At 38.5% G+C, this 18,876-nt stretch overlaps 1 protein-coding gene and 1 pseudogene across 2 annotated transcripts in view; one reads left to right on the top strand and one right to left on the bottom strand.

Moving 5' to 3' along the window:
• Window positions 1–18,876, top strand: part of LOC109447235 (uncharacterized) — a 32,712-nt gene that overhangs the window by 330 nt on the left and 13,506 nt on the right. Inside the window, exon 2 of one of the 2 annotated variants that reach the window (XM_074334835.1) lies at window positions 9,132–9,164. The exons of the other annotated variant lie outside the window; for it this stretch is intronic. Coding sequence (XP_074190936.1) covers window positions 9,132–9,164 — 33 coding nt within the window. The remainder of the gene's footprint in view (window positions 1–9,131; window positions 9,165–18,876) is intronic. 2 annotated transcript variants of the gene reach the window in all.
• Window positions 15,363–16,303, bottom strand: LOC109447248 (S-formylglutathione hydrolase; annotated as a pseudogene).

Below are 18,876 nucleotides of genomic sequence, written 5' to 3'. Positions count from 1 at the left end.
GCAGCTCGCGCGGGTCCTTCCTGAGGGCGCGCGCTAGGTGCTAGAGGCCTGGCTGGCGGGCTGGACCTCACACCCCCACCCTCCTTTTTTTTTTTTTTTTTTAACCATTCGTGCGCGCGAGTTGAAGGAAAAGCGTACGGGTCGGGAGACGGGACAGAGACAAGATGGGACGGGCTCCTTCCTGGAGAAGGAGCTGCCGGGTGCTCAAATCCACCAATCCGTGATGAACAATTCCCTCCTGACCTTGCTCCCCCCACCAGCCCAAAGGAGCCAATCAGAAGTACATAGACAAAAGCCACTGAATGGGCGGGGAAAGGAATTCCAGCCAATACCAAGAAGAAGAGAGGGGGGCTCCAGCCAATCATTGTTGGATATACAAAATGTTCCTCAGGAGTTGTTCCCCTCCCGCTCCCATTGGCGTTCGAGTGCGCGCTTTCGCGGCTGACTGTTAAATCTCGCTCTGCGTTTTGCGAATCCTCGTCGGTGGGATGCCACCGAGGGTGCGGTTTCCGGAGTGAGGCCCTCGCAATAAGCCCCGCCTACTGTCTTGCGTACGTACTCGGCGGAGTTTCCAGGGAGACTAGCTTCGAAAATGGCTGACCGGTTTTCTCGTGGGTTGGCGCTAGGGTTTTTCTCTCCGGAATCGCAGCCTCAGCCCCAAGGCAATCCAATGAAAATAAGCGCTGCCATGGATAACCGTAAATTCGCAGCGGAATACTGTAGAGCTGAGGCTCGTTTTCTCAGCCTACACGCCTCGTTTTCTCCTGTTTACCCCTTCCCCTTCTCGGCTGGAGAAGGAAACGAAATAGCATTTTAAGTCCCAGCGCTGACTCCGGATGCTGCAAGGGAAAGGCTCAAAAAACGGCGAGGCAGGCCTCACCTGGGTTTTGTTTCCTTTCTGTGTTTGTATGCTTATCTTTGTGAGGTGACTTCACAAAGCAAGTGCTGCAGTTAAGCAGGATAAGGTCAAGCGAAATTGATTTAATCAACCTTATATTTAGGTGCCAGGCATTTTTCTAGGTGCTAGGGATACGGCGTGAATGAACTGTAGTACCTTCTCTAAAGGAACTGTATAGTCTAGACAGGGACAAAAATTAACTAAAATGACATGAAATAACATGAGTGATAGGGAAAGCAGATATAAGAATGTGCAGTTTTAGATAGGATAGACTGGAAAGACCTCTGAGTTGATGTTTAAGCAGAGACCTGAATGAGAGTGGAGGGAGCCTTGGAGGAATCTGAGCAAAGGATGATCCAGGCAGAGAGAACAGCAAGTTAGAAAAGTCCTGAAGTTTAAGGCGGTTGGCATTTGGGAAAGAAGCTAGGAGGCCAGGGTGCTTAGAGCACAGTGAGCCTGAGAAGGAAGATTGTGGGAAATAAGATTAGTGACATTGCGGGGCACTGATGAAGCAGGGTAAGGAGATGGGAGTCGTTAGATGGTTTTACTCTGGAGAGTGGAATGATTTGTGTAAGTGGCTGTTTGTGGATGGATAGACTGTTGACCTTCAAAAGTGCAAGCAGGAAAGTCCGCTAGGCTGTTTCAGCAGCCCAGGAAATAAAGTATGGTGGCTTGGAATAAGGTGGTAGCAGTGGAAGAACTAGCAGAGTTCAGAATATATTTTCAAGGAGAGCCAACAGGATCTACCGATGACATATAAGAAAAAAAGAGACTAAAATGACAAGGATTTTCTTTTTTTAAACCAAAGCAACTGAATAATGGTTGGTTCTTGCTAAAATGGGGAACATGGGGTCTAGTGGGTTTCGCGGGAAGAGCCATTGTTCTTAGATGTTAAGATTGAGATGCCAATTTCACATACAAATAGAGATGTTGAGCCAGCAGATACCAATTTTGGAGCTCAGTGAAAAATTTAGATCAGGGATTATAAATCTGGGAGTCACTAAATGGTGTTTTAAACCATGAGACTGGAAGAAATCACCTAGAATGGTAATCATCCTAAAAAATTTGCAGGGCATTGATGATCTCTTTTGCCCGGCCAGGAATCCTGAATTAAGATAACTGCCCCTTAATTAATTTACCCACCTTAGAATCAGTAGCTATCCCCCAAAAATCCATATTAAGAGTGACACTTAGAATTTCTGAATCATTGAGTTTATAAAAAGAATACTGTGACATGCACAGTGATTTCTAAACTGCCTATAGAGAAGTTAATGCTACTATCACTTGTTAAGGCTCAAAACTAGTGTTTTTTTAACCATACTTTCAAAGGATTGATAAATCCTATTTGAGAGCCACAGAGAAAGCACCCAAACTTCTTTTGAGGCCAGTATAGTATAATGGTGATGCTCAAGACAGAGAAGGACAAAATTAGAAAATGTAAGTACACATCAGTCTCTTAGTTTGCCTTTGTGTGCCACGGACTGGACAGTGTCTCACTCTCATACTAGCAAAATCATCGCTGCATTCAAATTCTGCTAGGATAGATAACCAATTCTAATGTCCTATTCTAATTTTCCTAATTCTAGTTTTCATATCTCCGTTGAGAGCCTATTGTCTGTAGCCATTATTCTTCCTGTACAATTTACAGAACCAGTCAAAGTTCATTTGCAGAGAATAGAATCCGTTCCACCTGGTGGTATAAGTACATCCTTCATACTTATAAGAAATTGAGTGTTGATTAAATAGATTCTAAGATTGGTTTTTCAGAAACAAGTCCCAAAGTCTTTACAGAACCAGGCCACCAAGGGAACAGTGATTCTTCTATGATCAGGAAATGATGATTTCTAAACTACATTCTCCTGCAATTGCCTAGGAAACCGCCACAATCAGAAAGTCGCTTGTGTTGCCAACTCCAGAACCACACTGTACCCACTGTGATCTATACCAGTACAATACATGTTCTAAATCCTGCCCATCAAGGCCCACAGAACTAATTAGCGGCTGGACACTGAGACTTTGCTAATGCTGCTTCAGAAACACCAAACACCTCAACTGTGCTTGTCAGTAGCAACAGCTGAAGCCTGTGGATGCATATGAGGCTTGGTGTATCTCTGGCAATATAATTCATGCAAAAATGTAAAGGGTTTCTGTTGTTTTGCTTTCAGTCAGTTCAATGTGGAAGAAATTACAGCAGCACTTCTTGCCTAGATAAAGTTTATAAGCCCAAAGACTATCTTTTATTTCCTAGCTTCTCTGTGTTGAGCAGCTACCTCATCCTTAATGACAGCTAACTTGAGGGCATCTGAAACTGGAATTTAATAGGTGGGCAGCATTCTTAATCCCATCTTTGTCAGTTTAGTATGGCTGAGTGTCAGGCATATTTCCTTCCAAGGCTTTTGTTCACAGACACTGTTTCTATTTGCTTTGATTTGGAGGTATAGAAATACTTGGGGTTTTTTTTCAGCGTTTTAAAGCCCCAAATTATGGGACTCTTAATCCACTTAGATTACAGACAGACTTCCCCTCTTAGCAAAACTGTTCTTTTCCATCTCTACCTTCCGATGGGCCAATTTTGGCCTGAGTTCATTTCCCATAGAACTTGGCTGGAAGTGGCAAGAAAAAGCCAGTAAATACCAAGTTTATAAAGTTTTCCAGTTATTTCCTTTCATACTACAAATATAATTAGACAAGTGTCACCAGTTTTCCATCTTGCAACATCTGAGTCTGCCCAAATGCTTCCACTAAGCCAACAGGATATGTCTTCTAAGGTTATGCGATGTGCAGTATGAATGGATAGCCTTCTGGCCACTATGCCTATAATTAATGTTAAGTCATAGCATAATGTAGTTGGGAGGTGCTGTACCTGATAGAGGTAAAGGACTGTTCTCCCAAAGAAAATACAGGACCTACCAGCGTGTACCACCAGGAACTTGGGGAGTATGTGTGGCTTTCCACAAATCACAGATGAATGTAGCAGAGGCCTCCCAAAATTTGGCTCACTGATACAATGGGGATGACAGGACCCCACAATAATAGAGACCAGGTGACAGTGCTGAACTACCAGATGCCAGGTTACAATTATTATAACTGTGTAATAGTTACACCGGGGACCTGACCCACACGGTTACGGAAATGGTTGACAGAAAGTGGTGTTCTTAGGGGCAATATAGACAGGCAGCCAACAGAGGTTTTATTAGTTTGTATTAGCAGAAAAAAATCAAGAATAGATGATCAGGAGGCTAAGGTCTGTCACCCAATAACGTCACAATTCCTTAATCAGTTTCCACACCTGAGCCATTTAATAGACCTGGGACACATTGACTGTAGAGGTTCCCAGAAGGAAGGACCCTGCCACATACTTGAACAAGTATAAATGGTAATGGTTTCCCTAGTCCATCCCCAAAGTATCTTTGGCCATTTATTTGGGTAATTGTACCTTAGGGAAATGGGGATATCCAGACATTTAAAGTACTGTTTAGACATTGGAAATTGACATTGGTATCCAGAGCTCAGAAGTATCATCATGGTCCTCTGTTAGAGTGGGGACATAGAGAGGCCAGTTACTAAGTGGGGTCGTGGCAAAGTCATGCTCAGAGAGGGTCTGTGGCCCACCCAACCGTCATTTCCCCTGTCCCCAAATATATAATGGGATTGACCTATTTGGCAACTGGTAGAAACCCATTGGGACCTTTGCCTGTGGAGTAAAAGCTGTCATAGTGGGGAAGGCCAAGTGGAAGCCTCTGAAATTGCCTCCCCTCCCCAGGCAAACATGGCACAGGAAATCAATATTGTATCTCAGGAGAGGATGGCAGAAATTAGTGCCACTCTTATGCATTTAAAAGATACAGAGTGCTGATTCCCATCGTATCTCCATTTAGCTCACATGTGTCCCTGCAAAACATAGATGGACCCTGAAGGATGACAGCAGATTATGGCAAGCTTACCAATTAGTAGATCTGATGGCAGCTGCTGTGCCAGATGCACTATATTTGCTAGAACAGATTAATACAGCTTCGGGTACTTGATACACATCGTTAATTTAGCGAATGCATTCTTGTCTGTTCTAGTTTTAAGAAAGGATCAGAAACAGTTGGCATTCCCATGAAACAGACAAAAGTTCACATTTACAGTTTGGCCCAGGGCAATGTTAGCATTCCTGCCCTCTGTCATAAAATAGTTTGAAGACATCTGGACCTTCTGGACATCCTGCAGAACATCATGTTAATCTATTACGTCAATGACATCCAGCTGATTGAGCAGGATAAGTAAATTATAACTGCATAAGGAGAATTAAAGAACTAACAGTGTACATGCAAGGTGAATGTGCAAAGGAGTGTGCGCAAGAAAGCTAAATCCTTATCTTCTCTATTGGGAAGTCAATATATAATAGCTAAGTGAAAAATCAAGTAGAAATATGAACATGTTATTTAGAAAAGTTGTTCTTTAGATAACTTTCAGAATCAGCTAAAAGTTGTAAATGGTTGCTTGAGGGAATGGGAAGTCTTGTTGGAACCATTTAACTCTTTAAATCATGTACATGTATCACTTTGAAAAAAGCAAAAAAAAATTTTTTTTAAAGCACTGTAAATGAATTGTTCTCTGATTTCATCCCCTGGGAAAGGTCAGAGCAAAGAGGTTCAACAGGAGTAGGATTATTTGGGATTGGATGACAATTCTGATTCTCACTTTCTGGGTGCAAGTTAAAGGCAGGCCTTTATGTATGTGAACCCTTGGCCTTTATCTAGCATCATTAGTAACTACAAAGGCAACCAACCTTAAACCATGTGGTAAAACCACTATCTAGTAATTAAATTTAAATAAAAAGATTATTTCCACAAATTAAAGTCTGTTTAAAAGGTAAAATCCACTTGGCTTCAGGATTTTAAATTGCACAATCTCAAGCCTCAGGGTCAGGTGGGAGGACCTCCCAGGCCTGTGAAAGGAATGCCTTGCCGGCTTCCTTAATGTTTGGTATCAGTTTAGTAGATGAATGTCCGGCAAGTGGGTGGGTTCTGAGGGGGTAGCAGGAAGTCTCTAGAGACTATTTATATTTCACAGGAAGAGAATCTTGTCTTTCACATGCCATTAAGATTCTTATTCTTTGTATGTTTAACCCATCCTGAAAAGAGATCTACAATTAAACTTCAACAACAATATTTTTTTCATCTCTGAACAAAATTTACTTTAATAAAATACTAAGTATTTGAATAGAAAATAAATTTCTATTCTTTTGAGTATCATTATGGACTCATGGCTTTTTACATTCTTAACTTGTTTGAAGTTAAGTTTTACTTCCTTTTTGATGCAAAGACTGTCACAATTGAACCTGCAGGGACTCGTTTTTAGTTGGCGTCTAGGTCCTCTTAACATTTTGAAAGCATTCTTATCTCCTGGCACATTCCAGGTCCATCTTTCAAAATATTTTCATACTAACTTGAATATACCATATACTAATTTTCTTTACCATGTTATATGTTCAAACCACACTATTATTAAAAGTTTATAAGCCTTAATTTAAAAAAATAAATTCTATTTAAGTCACAAGGTACTATTTATATTACTTTACCATTTCATTTTGGGGTTTGAAAAGAGCTCAGGTATTTATCAATCAGACAAGAACACACTTGGCACTCACATGGAGATTATGTGATAATAATTGGTACATGCTAGCATACTGAGCTTCTTTCCGTCCAATTATCTTGGAATTAGATTTTGGTGTAGGCCTTGGTATGGAACCACCCCCAAAACGTCATGGCCTAAAACAATTTCTTATTCCTCACAATTCTATGACCTAGACACGTGGTTCTTCTGCTGGTCTCCCTTAGCTTCCTCCGTGGCTGCATTCAGCTGGCAGGTCTACTGGGGGCTGGGCTCAGCTGGAGATGGCAGCCTCCCTCTCTCTCTGTGGTCGCACCTCTTCAAGGAGGCTACATTGGGCTTCTCCACAAGACAACTATGACAGTGTTCCAAGAACACAAGATTCAGTGTGCAAACATGTACCAAGCCTCTGCCTGTATTACACTCCCTTTGGCCAAAGCAAATCCCATCCAAGTCCAAAATCAACATGGCAGGGGACTTCACAAGGGCATGGCTACGAGTATGTGTGGGGCAGGGGTACGGGGTGCTGAGTCTGACTCCGGGTTCATTAAAGTTATTCTAGTCTTCCTGTGAATATTATCTTAACAAAGTATTAGTCCTACAACTCAGGGATATATGAGACAGATGACCTAATATTAACACAGAATTTTATATGAGATTTAATAAAAATAGCCCCTTAACTATAGTTAGTTTTTATATACAGATATATATTTTCTAGTTTCATTTTTAATCTTTTATCCAAGGCAGTTCAGTGTTGAACTCTAATTTTCTACCTTTAAAAAGTCTTAAAATTGCATGTATATGTATATATGTATATATATATATATATATATATATATATATATACACACACACATATATGTACATACATGTATATATATGTATATATAATTTACTTCATCTATATCCCCCAAAGACAATTAAGAATTTTTAAAGCAATTTAATAGTAAAATACAATAAAATTAACTTTATAATTAATAATTATCACAAATATCACAGTTTAAAAACTACCCAATATGGGACCAGCCTGGTGGCTCAGGTGGTTGGAGCTCCGTGCTCCCAACTCCGAAGACTGCTGGTTCGATTCCCACATGGGCCAGTGGCTCTTAACCACAAGGTTGCTGGTTCAATTCCTCGAGTCCCGCAAGGGATGGTGGGCAGCGCCCCCTGCAACTAAGATTGAACATGGCACCTTGAGCTGAGCTGCCACTGAGCTCCTGGATGGCTCTGTTGGTTGGAGTGCATCCTCTCAACCACAAGGTTGCCAGTTCGATTCCTCGAGTCCCTCAAGGGATGGTGGGCTGCATCCCCTGCAAATAGCAACAGCAACTGAACCTGGAGCTGAGCTGCGCCCTCCACAACTAAGACTGAAAGGACAACAACTTGACTTGGAAAAAAGTTCTGGAAGTACACACTGTTCCCCAATAAAAGTCCTGTTCCCCTTCCCCAATAAAATCTTTAAAAAAAAAACTACTCAATATGATTTTTAAAAATGCTTTGTATAGGTTTGCATTTTATATTTTCATCTGTGATTTATGAGAACTAATTTATAAGAGAGTGGGTATATGGATTATGTTACATGTCAACTGTAATATGTTTACCTTACATTCATACTTCTTTCAATACAGTCATATAATAGTTTAGCTACTTTAAAGTTAGGAAAAATTTTTGAATCTTTGCAAGGAATAAAATAAATAATGTTTGTATTCTCAATCTTATATTTTGTAGTATCTACACTTTCCCCTTCAGATATGAACCATAAAGTCACATATTTAAAATTAAAGTTTACTTTAAAAAACAATTTTACCAATAGATTTTCTTTTTAATTTCACATATTAACATTAAATAAGGCAATTTCCACAGTAAGAAGCATTAACGGTCCTAGATTACTTATATATATTATTACCTTGAACTTAAGCATTTCATATAAAAGCTCTAAGATTTGGAATTATAAAATTTGTTTAAAAAACAAAAACCAGAACTTATACATGATTTTTCTTCCCTACCAAAATAGAAAAAAGAATGACTTACTGTATTTTGCTGTGTATAATGAACTCCCTTGTGTAATGTGCACCCACGTTTTTGGCCTAAACTTTCATGGAAAAAATCTTTCGTTTTAATTTTTTAATTCAAGTTTTTATTTGTTTACACATAGGTACTTGTTTTTTGTATTATAGAGAAATTTTAGCATTTATTTTTTAACATACTATGGTGCAAGAAATTTTATGTAACAAATAATTACAAAACACAAGAACAGATACAAGAAATTTTATGTACGGTAACAAATTTACGATATTTATGCATCATAGAAGGCCAAGAGCTCTTCATCATTGCAAGTCTGTCATAAATTTAACAAAACTGATTATTGTATTCCAGGGTATTATTTTGCACATGGATATCATTATTGATTTCTAGAGTTACACTTTAACTTATAAGTATAAATAAAAGAATTAAAGACATTTATATAGATATGGAACTACCCATGTATAATGTGCATCCTTATTTTTCCCTGACAAATTTGAGCCAAAAAAGTGCACATTATACACGGCAAAATGTGGTAGCTTCCCTATCATCAGCCCAGAAACCATGGTCTGTGGAGTCAAGATTTAAAGTGACACTTTTTTTTTTCTCTTAGGCATGGAGGAAACATGTGTTCGTTACCAGATAGGTAGGTATGTGTGTGTGCATGTGTGTGGACAGGCATTTTATTATTACTAAACCTTAACGATTTTTTGTCTGTATGCTTCCACTTTTTTGAAACATGGAAGGTTTTTTCTCTCTTGTACGGTTATGCTAAAAAACAAAATTATTAGTTAAAATAATTTAATTCATAACACTTTAGCTTTATGGATTTCTCACAATATATTGCAATACCAATAACAGTTATGTTTCTAAGTTTGCATACAAAACATGCTTATGCATATTCATTCTTACAAACAGACACTTCAATATAATTTGTTTGTATACCTTTTGCCAATAGAAGATTTGTGTTTTCAGTTAAGGATTTTATTTGGTTGCTTGTAAGGCATATTTTGTAAATATTCATTTTTGAGATCTTGAGACATCTAAATACCTCTTGAAAACTCAATTAGTTTTCAAAACATTTGCACAAATTACCTAGCTTTTCGGGCATCATGCGCTTTCAATTCTTTGTTTTTAAAACTAAACAACTTACTACATTAAAACTAAGTATAATTTTAAAATTTTTTCACTCATTTTGAATTATAAAATCTATAGTACTTTATGCTTTCTCTGTCACTCTCTTGTCTTTTGGTCGATGGGATACAAAAAACAGGTTGGCTGAAACTCAGTTTGGCGGAAGAACTTTGACATGACCTTTCAGCTTTTTTTGTCTCCCAGCGGGGCTTTCTACAAGTACTGCATTGTTTCCTCATACATTAAGATCTACTCCACTGGGATCTCTTGGAGTGTCCTGCTCCTTTGAGTTTCAAGTGCATCCTTCAGATAGCAACATCTTGTCCCAGATTATCCACGGTACACTGATTTCCAGCATTTATAAATTAACAGCTATGTATACATTAAGTATGTTAATGGACATGTCCTTGGAACTACCCTTTATCTCAGTTCTCATAAGAAAAAACACCCTTGGACTACTCAGCCTTGGTTTACACAGGGTATTTCCTCAATTGATGCAGGAGAGCAGCATATTCAAACTGAGTCTATTCTTACCTCAATACTTTTTCAGTATAAAGGCCAAAGCTTCTAGATCCTCATTTTTAAAGACTTTTTGGAAAAGGGCAGCCAGGATGTTTGACAGGTGCACCTGTGGGAAAATTCAGGCATCTTGCTTTACTGAGTCTTGAGTTTTGAACCTATTGTCTCATCATCTTCACGTAAGCAGAAATGGCTATATCTCAGTTCATACAGGAAGACTCACTCGTTCATATTGCATTTTTCCTTAAATGTAAACACCATTTTTTACACTTTTCTTACCTAAGAGTAAGTCTAAAATATCTGTCGGCAAAAGGCATGATCCCACACCAGAGTAGGCTGTCAGGCTACTCCCCATGGGAGGACCCCATGAGTGATTTCAAAGGCCCTATGGGTTTTGATGCCAATGTTGGACCTTCCATCCAACTAACATCTATTAAACAAAGTAACTCTAAGTCAAGGGACCACAGATTGTTGAAATAAATCAGGCCTCACAATGTTTGTTAAGATCTTCTGGACAGTAGTTTAATTTGGCCAATTTCAACAATTGCTAGGGAGAGAATGGAAAAAATTAGAACTGAAAACATCTGCGTGGTCGAAAGTGTCCCTTATTCCTAGTGACAAGACAGACACATTTTTACAGTGGAAGAGTCACATAAAGATGTCAGCATCATGGTGGAATGAGAAGACTCCTTCTTTCCTCCTCTTAAATTTACAACAAGTTAGACATCTATAACTCAACAAAGGATCCCCTGCTCAACGCACAAATACACATAAAAGATCCACGCACTGGAACATCTGAAGATGGACATATTGGCACAAATAATGGAAGCTGGATGAGGAGAAGGACAGGGATAGTGGCAGCAGATGCAATTTGGTGCCAACTTGGCTTCAATGAGTGTGGTAGAAGCGGAGAAGTTGGCCTGCAACCCTCACGCTATGGCCTGGAGAGTAAGAGGGGAAAAAACAGTGTTTCCCCAGTAAAAGGCATCATCCTTTCCCCTCTCCCCAACTTGACACACCCCAGTAGAGGTAGCTGGGAAGCCTTAAATAATACAGCGGTGTTGACAGCCATTGCTGGCAGGAGGGCGGGGGTGGGGGCGCCACAGATTGCGAACCTGTCTCCCTTGCCCCACCTATCCCGAGAGCCAGTAGAAAAAGCTGAGATGCCTTAAACAGGACACAGGAGCCAAAACCTATTGCTAGCCAGGAATGGAGCTTTGAAATCATGAACTTGTCCCCCATCCCATCCATCCCAGCACATCCTGGTAGAGGCAGTAGAGACAGCTCCAAAAATATAGCAGGGTCAGGAAACATTAGTAAAAAAAGAAAAAAAGAAGTTAGAACTGGAAGCTTGCAAAATCGGTGTTCCCCCACGTTCTTCCACCACAGTGGTCGTGCCCCATAACCGAGGTGAGTTGGTCACAGAGGGAACAGCCAGCATCGCAATAGGTACTCCTTGACTAAAGTGACGCCAGTCCATCATGATCCCAGGGGCCTCAAATAGTGCAACTAAGAGAAAACAAAAACTTATGCTATAACACTATCTACTAGAAAACAAAAGAAAGTATCCTACCTATCAACTTGCTGAATTCTTAAGAGCAAAACAGTATCTAAACAAGAAAAGAGTTTACTACCTCAAGCGCTTAGAAAGAGAAACAAGCCATCAAATATCAGGAACAACCAAGGCAACATGGGAGCACGAAAAGAAAATGAAAAGTCTCCAGAAACCAAACTCAAAGGCATGAAAGACTGTGACTTAAATGACAGAGAATTTAAGATTGCAGCTATGAAGAAGCTCAGTGACATACAAGAGACTCATCAAGGCAGCTCAATGCGCTCAGGAATAAAATTAATGCACAAAAGGAGTACATTACCAAAGAGACTGAAACTATAAAAAGGAACAAAACAGAAATTCCGGAGCTAAAGAACTCAACAAATGAGATAAGGAATGTATTAGAGAACATTGAAAATAGAGCAGACAAGAAGGAAGAGAGTTAGTGAGCTCAAAGATAAAAACCTAGAAATGATTCAGGAGGAAGAAGAGAGAGAATTGAGAGTTAAAAAAAGGGGTGGGGGTTGGGGTGGACTGTTAGCTCAGTTGGTTAGAGCGTGGTGCTAATAACACAAAGGGTGCTGGTGTGCTCCCCACATGGGCCACCGTGAGCTGCGCCCTCCTTAAAAAAAAAAAAAAAAAAAGAATTCTATGAGAGCTATCTGCCTCCATTAGAAAGAGCAACATAAAGAGAATGTGTATGCCAGAAGAAGAGACGGAAAAAGGAACAGTGAGCCTGCTCAAAGAAATAATTGATGAGACCTTCCCAAGCCTATGAAAAGAACTGTACTTTAGAATAAAGAAAGCTAACAGAACACCAAATTATAGGAACACAAAAAGACCTTCTCCAAGATACATTTTATTCCAACTGTCAACAATTAATGACAAGGAAAGAATTCTCAAGGCAGCAAGAGAAAAAAAGACTGTAAACTACAAAGGAAACACCATTAGATTACCATCAGATTTTTCAGTAGAAACATTATAAATGAGGAAAGAGTGGAAGAAAATACTCAAAATACTGAAAGAGAGGAACCATCAGTCACAGATAACATATCCAGCAGAGTTATATGTTAGATATGAAGGAGAAATAAAGACTTTTCCAGACAAACCAAAGCTGAGAGAATTTACCAGCATAGGACCTGGGTTACAAGATGTGTTGAAAAGAATTCTTTTACCAGAAACAAAAAGACAAAAGTATACAAAACTTTGAGTAAGATGATTAACATACAGACAGAAGCAGGAAACTGCAACTGTGCTTCAGAATAGGATATTAAGCACTTAATTAGAACATAAAGTTTAAGGGATAAAAAATGTTAAAAATAACTGTAACTACTGCAATTTGGTAATGAATGTACAGCATAAAAAGAGAATTTGTGACAACAAAATCATAAAAGGGGAGGAAGAAAAGAAACGATGCATACAGGTGAATGGAGATAAGCAATCAGAAGTAAAGAACTATTGTATGTACGAGACATTTTACACAAATCTAATGGTAACCACAAAACAAAAATCCAGAGCTAAGATGCAAAAATTGAAAAAAAGGGGGGGGGGGACAAAAAAGAATCATAGGAAATCACCAGACTGAAATAGCAGAAAGAAATCATGAGGAAAATGAAATACTGGAGATACAGAGCAACAAAAGATAAAATGGCTCTAGTAAGTCCTCATATATCAATAATCAACCTAAATGTAAATGGACTGAATCCACCAGTCAAAAGGCACAGTAGCGGAATGGATTAAAAAATAAGACCCAACTATGCGTTGCCTGCCGGAGACTCATCTCAGCTCCAAAGATAGACATATGCTCAAAGTGAAGGGGTTTCAGAAGATGTTACTTCAAGCAAATGGCATCCAGAGAAAAGTCATGTAGCAGTACTTATTTCAGACAAGTACTGGACATTTTATAATGATAAAGGGGACAACTTATCAAGAAGACACAATACTTATCAATATATGTACCCAACCTGAGAGAACCAAATTATATTAAGCAATCACTAAGAGATCTAAAGGGAGAAACTGACAAAAAATACAATTATACCATAGTAGGGACCTGAATACTTCATTCACAGTAATGGCTAGATCATTCACACAGAAAGCAATAAGGAAATATCAAACTTAAATAACATTTCTTTTATTTCTGATTTTTTTATTTGAGTCTTTTTCTCCTTAATAAGTCTAATCAGAGGTTTGTCAATTTTGTTTATCTTTTCAAAAACCAGCTCTTTGTTTTATTAAATTTTTCTATTGTCGTTTTCCTCTCTACTTCATTTATTTCCACTCTAATTTTTATTATTCCCTTCCTTCTACCACCTTGGGCTTTGTTCTTCTTTTCCTAGTTTTTCAAGGCATAATGTTATATTGTTTACTTGGAATTTCTCTTGTTTCTTGAGGTAGACTTATAATATAAATTTCCCTCTCAGTTCTGCTTTTTCTGCATCCCAAAATTTTTGGTATGTTGTATTTTCATTTTCATTTGTCTCTATGTATCTTTTGACCTCTTCTTTTATCTCTTCTTTGACCAGTAGTTGTTCAGTATCATGTTGTTTAATCTCCACATATTTGTAGTTATTTTCAGTTTTCTTCATAATGCTGTGGGCAGAAAATATTCTTGGTATGATTTCAATCTTTTTAAATTTATTGAGAATAATTTTGTGTCCCAACATGCTATCTTTTTTTTTTTTTTTAATGAGGGAAAGCGCCTTTTCAAGGGTGACTTGTTTTTTTTTTGTTTGTTTGTTTTGTTTTTTAATTTTTATTTAGGAATATTGGGGAACAGTGTGTTTTTCCAGGACCCATCTGTTCCAAGTCAAGTAGTTGTTTTCAGTCTAGTGGTGGAGGGCACAGCTCCCTGACCCATGTGGGAATCGAACTGGCGACCTTAGTTTTATGAGCGCTGCGTTCCAACCAACTGAGCCAACCGGCCACCCCCATACTATGTTTAAGAATGTTCCGTGTGCACTTGAGAAGAATGTTTATTCTGTCAGTTGGGGATGGAACATTCTATAAATATCAGTTAAAGCATTTGTTTGAGGAGTTCAAGTATATTATTGCATGTAGCCATAGTTAATTTAGTTTTCACTATCTTGTAGTATTATGTTGTTTGACTTATCCATTCTCCTGTCAATGAGCATTTGAATTATTTCCAGTTTTTTTCCTATTGTAACATATATCCATATATATCATCTGATGGACATGTGCAGTTATTTCTCTGTGGTATAGTCTAACTTTACCAGATAACGGCAAACTGTTTTCCAAAGTGTTTGTACCAGTTTACACTCACACAAACAATGTACAAGAATTTCGGGTCCTTTTCATCTTCACCAACACCTGATATTGTCAAATTTATTTTTCCTTTAACTAGAACACATAAAACAGTAACTTACTGTGGTTTTATTTTGTATTTTCCTAATGACATCTTTTCATGTGCTTATTTGCCATTTGAATGTTTTATTTAATGATGTTTTTGTTCAAGTCTTGTGCTCATTTAAAAAAAAGTCTGTTTTTCTTCCTCTTGTTGTGTTATAAGACTTCTTTTTTTTCAGCTTTCATATATTTATTCAGAAGGTGATTTAACTACAGAGTGAAGCATTTTTAGCATTACAAAATACAGTATTTTGAAATCTTTATCCCCTGCATTTCTGTTTACTACAATTTTTATAATCCTGAAGAGAGTCTATTTTCTTAAGTTTTTCATGCATTCAGGTATTTTGCATGATGTCTGATGGGATCAGCAATAAAAGTTGCAATGAAGTAGTAGCTGTGATCATAACCCTCTTGTAATCTAAAAACAACAGGGGTTTTCTTTTCTGTACAGGCAGCTATGAAGTTATCAAGTAGTAACTGTCCATCTGAAAGAAACTGGTCATCTTTTCCTTGATCAATTAGTATGTCCAGTTGAGAACCTGAATAGGACTTCACAAGATGAGTAGCATCATAAGCCTCACATTTACTTTGATCTGTTCCCAAATATCCACTAAAGGCCTTTCTGCCTCAAGGGTAGAGCACTGGATTGCAAATTGGAGCAAATGCTGAGACAGATTTATATTTTCCAGGATTCTTTAAAGCACAAATCAGAGCTCCATGGCCTCCCATGGAGTGGCCAAAAATAGACATCCTTTGGGGGTCCACCAGAAAATTGGCATTTATGAGTTGGGGAAGCTCCTCCGTTATATAAGAGTACATTCTGTAGCTAGTTTTCCAAGGTTCTTCAGTGGCATCCACATAAAACCCAGCACCAATGCCGAAGTTCCAGCTCTCATCTTCTCCTTTAATGTTGCAGCCATGAGGACTGTATTTATTCTGAGACAGCCTGACAATAAGGCTGGAGCAATGACAACAAGGCTGTGTTCTGAGGCAGCCTGATGATAACCAGATTTTGGTATAAAATTCTGTTCTGTGCGAGTTAAACCAGACAGCCAATATAGTGCAGCGCATTTCCCAGTTTCTGCCTTTGGTGGTAAGTAGATAGCAAATTTCATTTTGCAGTTCAGTTCAACAGTGTCATGTTCAAAAACCTTCTGCAATCCCCCAAAGCACTTGTTGCTGGAAATCTGTTTCAATTTCATTCTTTTCCTGTTAGTGAAGATTAATCTCTTTAAAATTTGTAGAGAATTAGTTCCTGTCCAATTGCTGCTTTTTTTGTCTGCACCAAAGGGTAGATAATCCTGGAGTGGCTGCCAAGACTTCTTTTTATCTTCTGGATGTAAATCTTCATCAGATATATTTTGCAAGTATTTCTTCTCCTTCTGTGGTTTCCTTTTTTATTTTCTTAACAATGTCTTTTGAAAAATAAAAATTTCAAATTTTGATGAGTTCCAATTTATCATTTTTTTCTTCCAATTTATCATTTTTTTCTTTATGGTTCATACTTTTAGTGTTGTACCTAAGAAATCTTTGCCTAACCTAAGGTAAAATGATTTTCTCCTATGTTTTCTTCTAGAAATTTTATAGTTTTAGCTCTTATATTTAGTTCCAGTTTAAGTTAATTTTTGTATGTTGTGTGAGATAAAAGTTGAGGTTATCCAATTTTGCATATAGATATTCCAGCATCATTTTTTGAAAAGACTATCACTTCTTCTTCGAATTAACCTGGCACCTGGTTAAAAATCAATTAACCATATATACATGTGTGGCTCTAGTCTCCATTAGATTCTATTATTATAATATACATCTGTCCTTACAACAATCCTACATTATCTTGATTACTGTAGCTTGTAGTGAGTCTTAAAAAAAAGTAGTCAGTCCTGTGACTTTGTTATTATTCTTCAAAATTATTTTAACTCTTCTAGAGGTGTTTGGCATTTCCATGTAAATTTGAATTCATCTTGTTAACTTACAAAAACACAAAAAAAACCTGTGAGACTTACTTTCCATTCTTTTTATGTTTTGTTTTGTTTTAATGGATTTTCCTAATTTTAATATGGTCAAATTTATTAGTCTTTTTATTTTCTTTAAAGATTTTTATTAAAAATATAGCTAACATACAATATTAGTTTCAGGGGTACACCATAGTTATTCAAGCCAAGTAGGTCTGCCACGAGTACCAGCCCAGGCTAACTGCAAAAAGCCAGGACACCCCAAGGCTGCTGCCACCTGTCAGCTCCCTTAATGTTCAGCTACTGATAAAGCCTCCTGCGGTATGTGAGTTGCGTGAGGCAGGGTCTCAGGGAGTCACTAGAGTGGGAAGAGTTGTGGTCACCAGGTTAATGTACATACTAGTTTGGTGCCAGTGCTGAGCCTGGAGCAACTCAGCAAAAATCTCAGAGCACACCAAGGCCAGTCGCTGCCTGACTGGGACCTGTGGACTCTGTTGTATAAGAAAGAGTGTAATGCGGAAGAGGCTAGCTACCTCTGGCTGAGTGAGAGTTGGGTGCAGTGGGGTCCCAGCTGAGTCAGCAGGACAGACCAATCAGATTCAGATTTGGCCTGTGGGGGTGGGTTCAACATAGGGAAGATGGCACCCACCTGCCATATGAATGGGAAGAGGACCCCTCACTGGGAAAATGCCAACTGTCCTCCAATCTTCCCCCTGCAGCCACACACCTCAATTCTCCCCCATCCCCATATATCTTCAAGGCCTCCTGAGTCACTGTCCCTCCGATGGAGCCTAAGGTGACTGCTTGTGAGCAAGTGAGTCTGTGTATAGGTCATTTAAAAGGATGTCTAGATTTCCCACAGCCTTCTGTCCCACCCGAACAGTCAGAATCCCAACTGTTTATCAGATGCTGTGGGGGCTCCTTTTCCTGGCACCAGTACTCTGGGCTGGGGAGCTTGGTGTAGGGGGCTGGGGTCCCTTACTCCTCTAGTGGGTAACCCCAAGGTATCCCTCCTGATTCTCAACTGCCACAGGGAGGTTTGGGGCATGTTCTGCATCTTTGCCCCTCCTACCAGTCTTGATGTGGCTTCATTTATTTAGTTATAGGACTTCTGTTTGGCTAGACTTCAGATGGTTCTCCCGTTGATTGTTCTATAATTTAGTTGTAATTTGAATGTGTTCATGGAAGGATGCAGGCACGATGTTTATCTACTCTGCCATCTTGGATCTCTATTCTGTGACGCTATTAGTCTTTTTCTTTATGTTTTGCTTTTTTTCATCTGGTCGAAGAAATCTTTTTCTATATGGCTACAAATATTTTTTTCCAATATTTTCTTCAAAAAGTTTCTACATTTGGCTTTTATTGATATTTGTGTGTGATCTAAGATACAAGCCCAATTTTATTTTATTTCTTCCATATGGATAAGAAGTTATCCAAGTCCATCCTTACCCCGGGGTTCTGTTGTACTCCTCTGTCATATATCTAGTCTACATATATGAGTCTGTTTATGAATTTCCTGATATATTACCTGTATAATTACTCTAGTTTTGAAACAAATCTTGATATCTGGTAGGGTGACTACTTATACCCCATTTTACTTAAGAATGTTTTTGTCTATTTTGGTATTTACACTTTTATATAAATTTAAGAATCAGCTTGTAAAGTTCCATTTAAAACCCTGAGTAGCATATGTGAGTTCTATTTTGCTCTTCTCTTGAATCTGGTTTGGCTCTGCGACATATTTTGTCCGATAGAATATGATAGAAGTGATACTTTGCACTTTTCAGAATTGGTCTTTAAGAGACTTACAGCTTCTTCTTTTGCTGTGTGGAACACTC

This window comes from Rhinolophus sinicus, linkage group LG06 (assembly GCF_036562045.2).
Source record: "Rhinolophus sinicus isolate RSC01 linkage group LG06, ASM3656204v1, whole genome shotgun sequence".
Taxonomy (NCBI): domain Eukaryota; kingdom Metazoa; phylum Chordata; class Mammalia; order Chiroptera; family Rhinolophidae; genus Rhinolophus; species Rhinolophus sinicus.
Note: the sequence above shows the minus strand (reverse complement) of the source record. Positions and strands in the feature narration are given on the sequence as shown.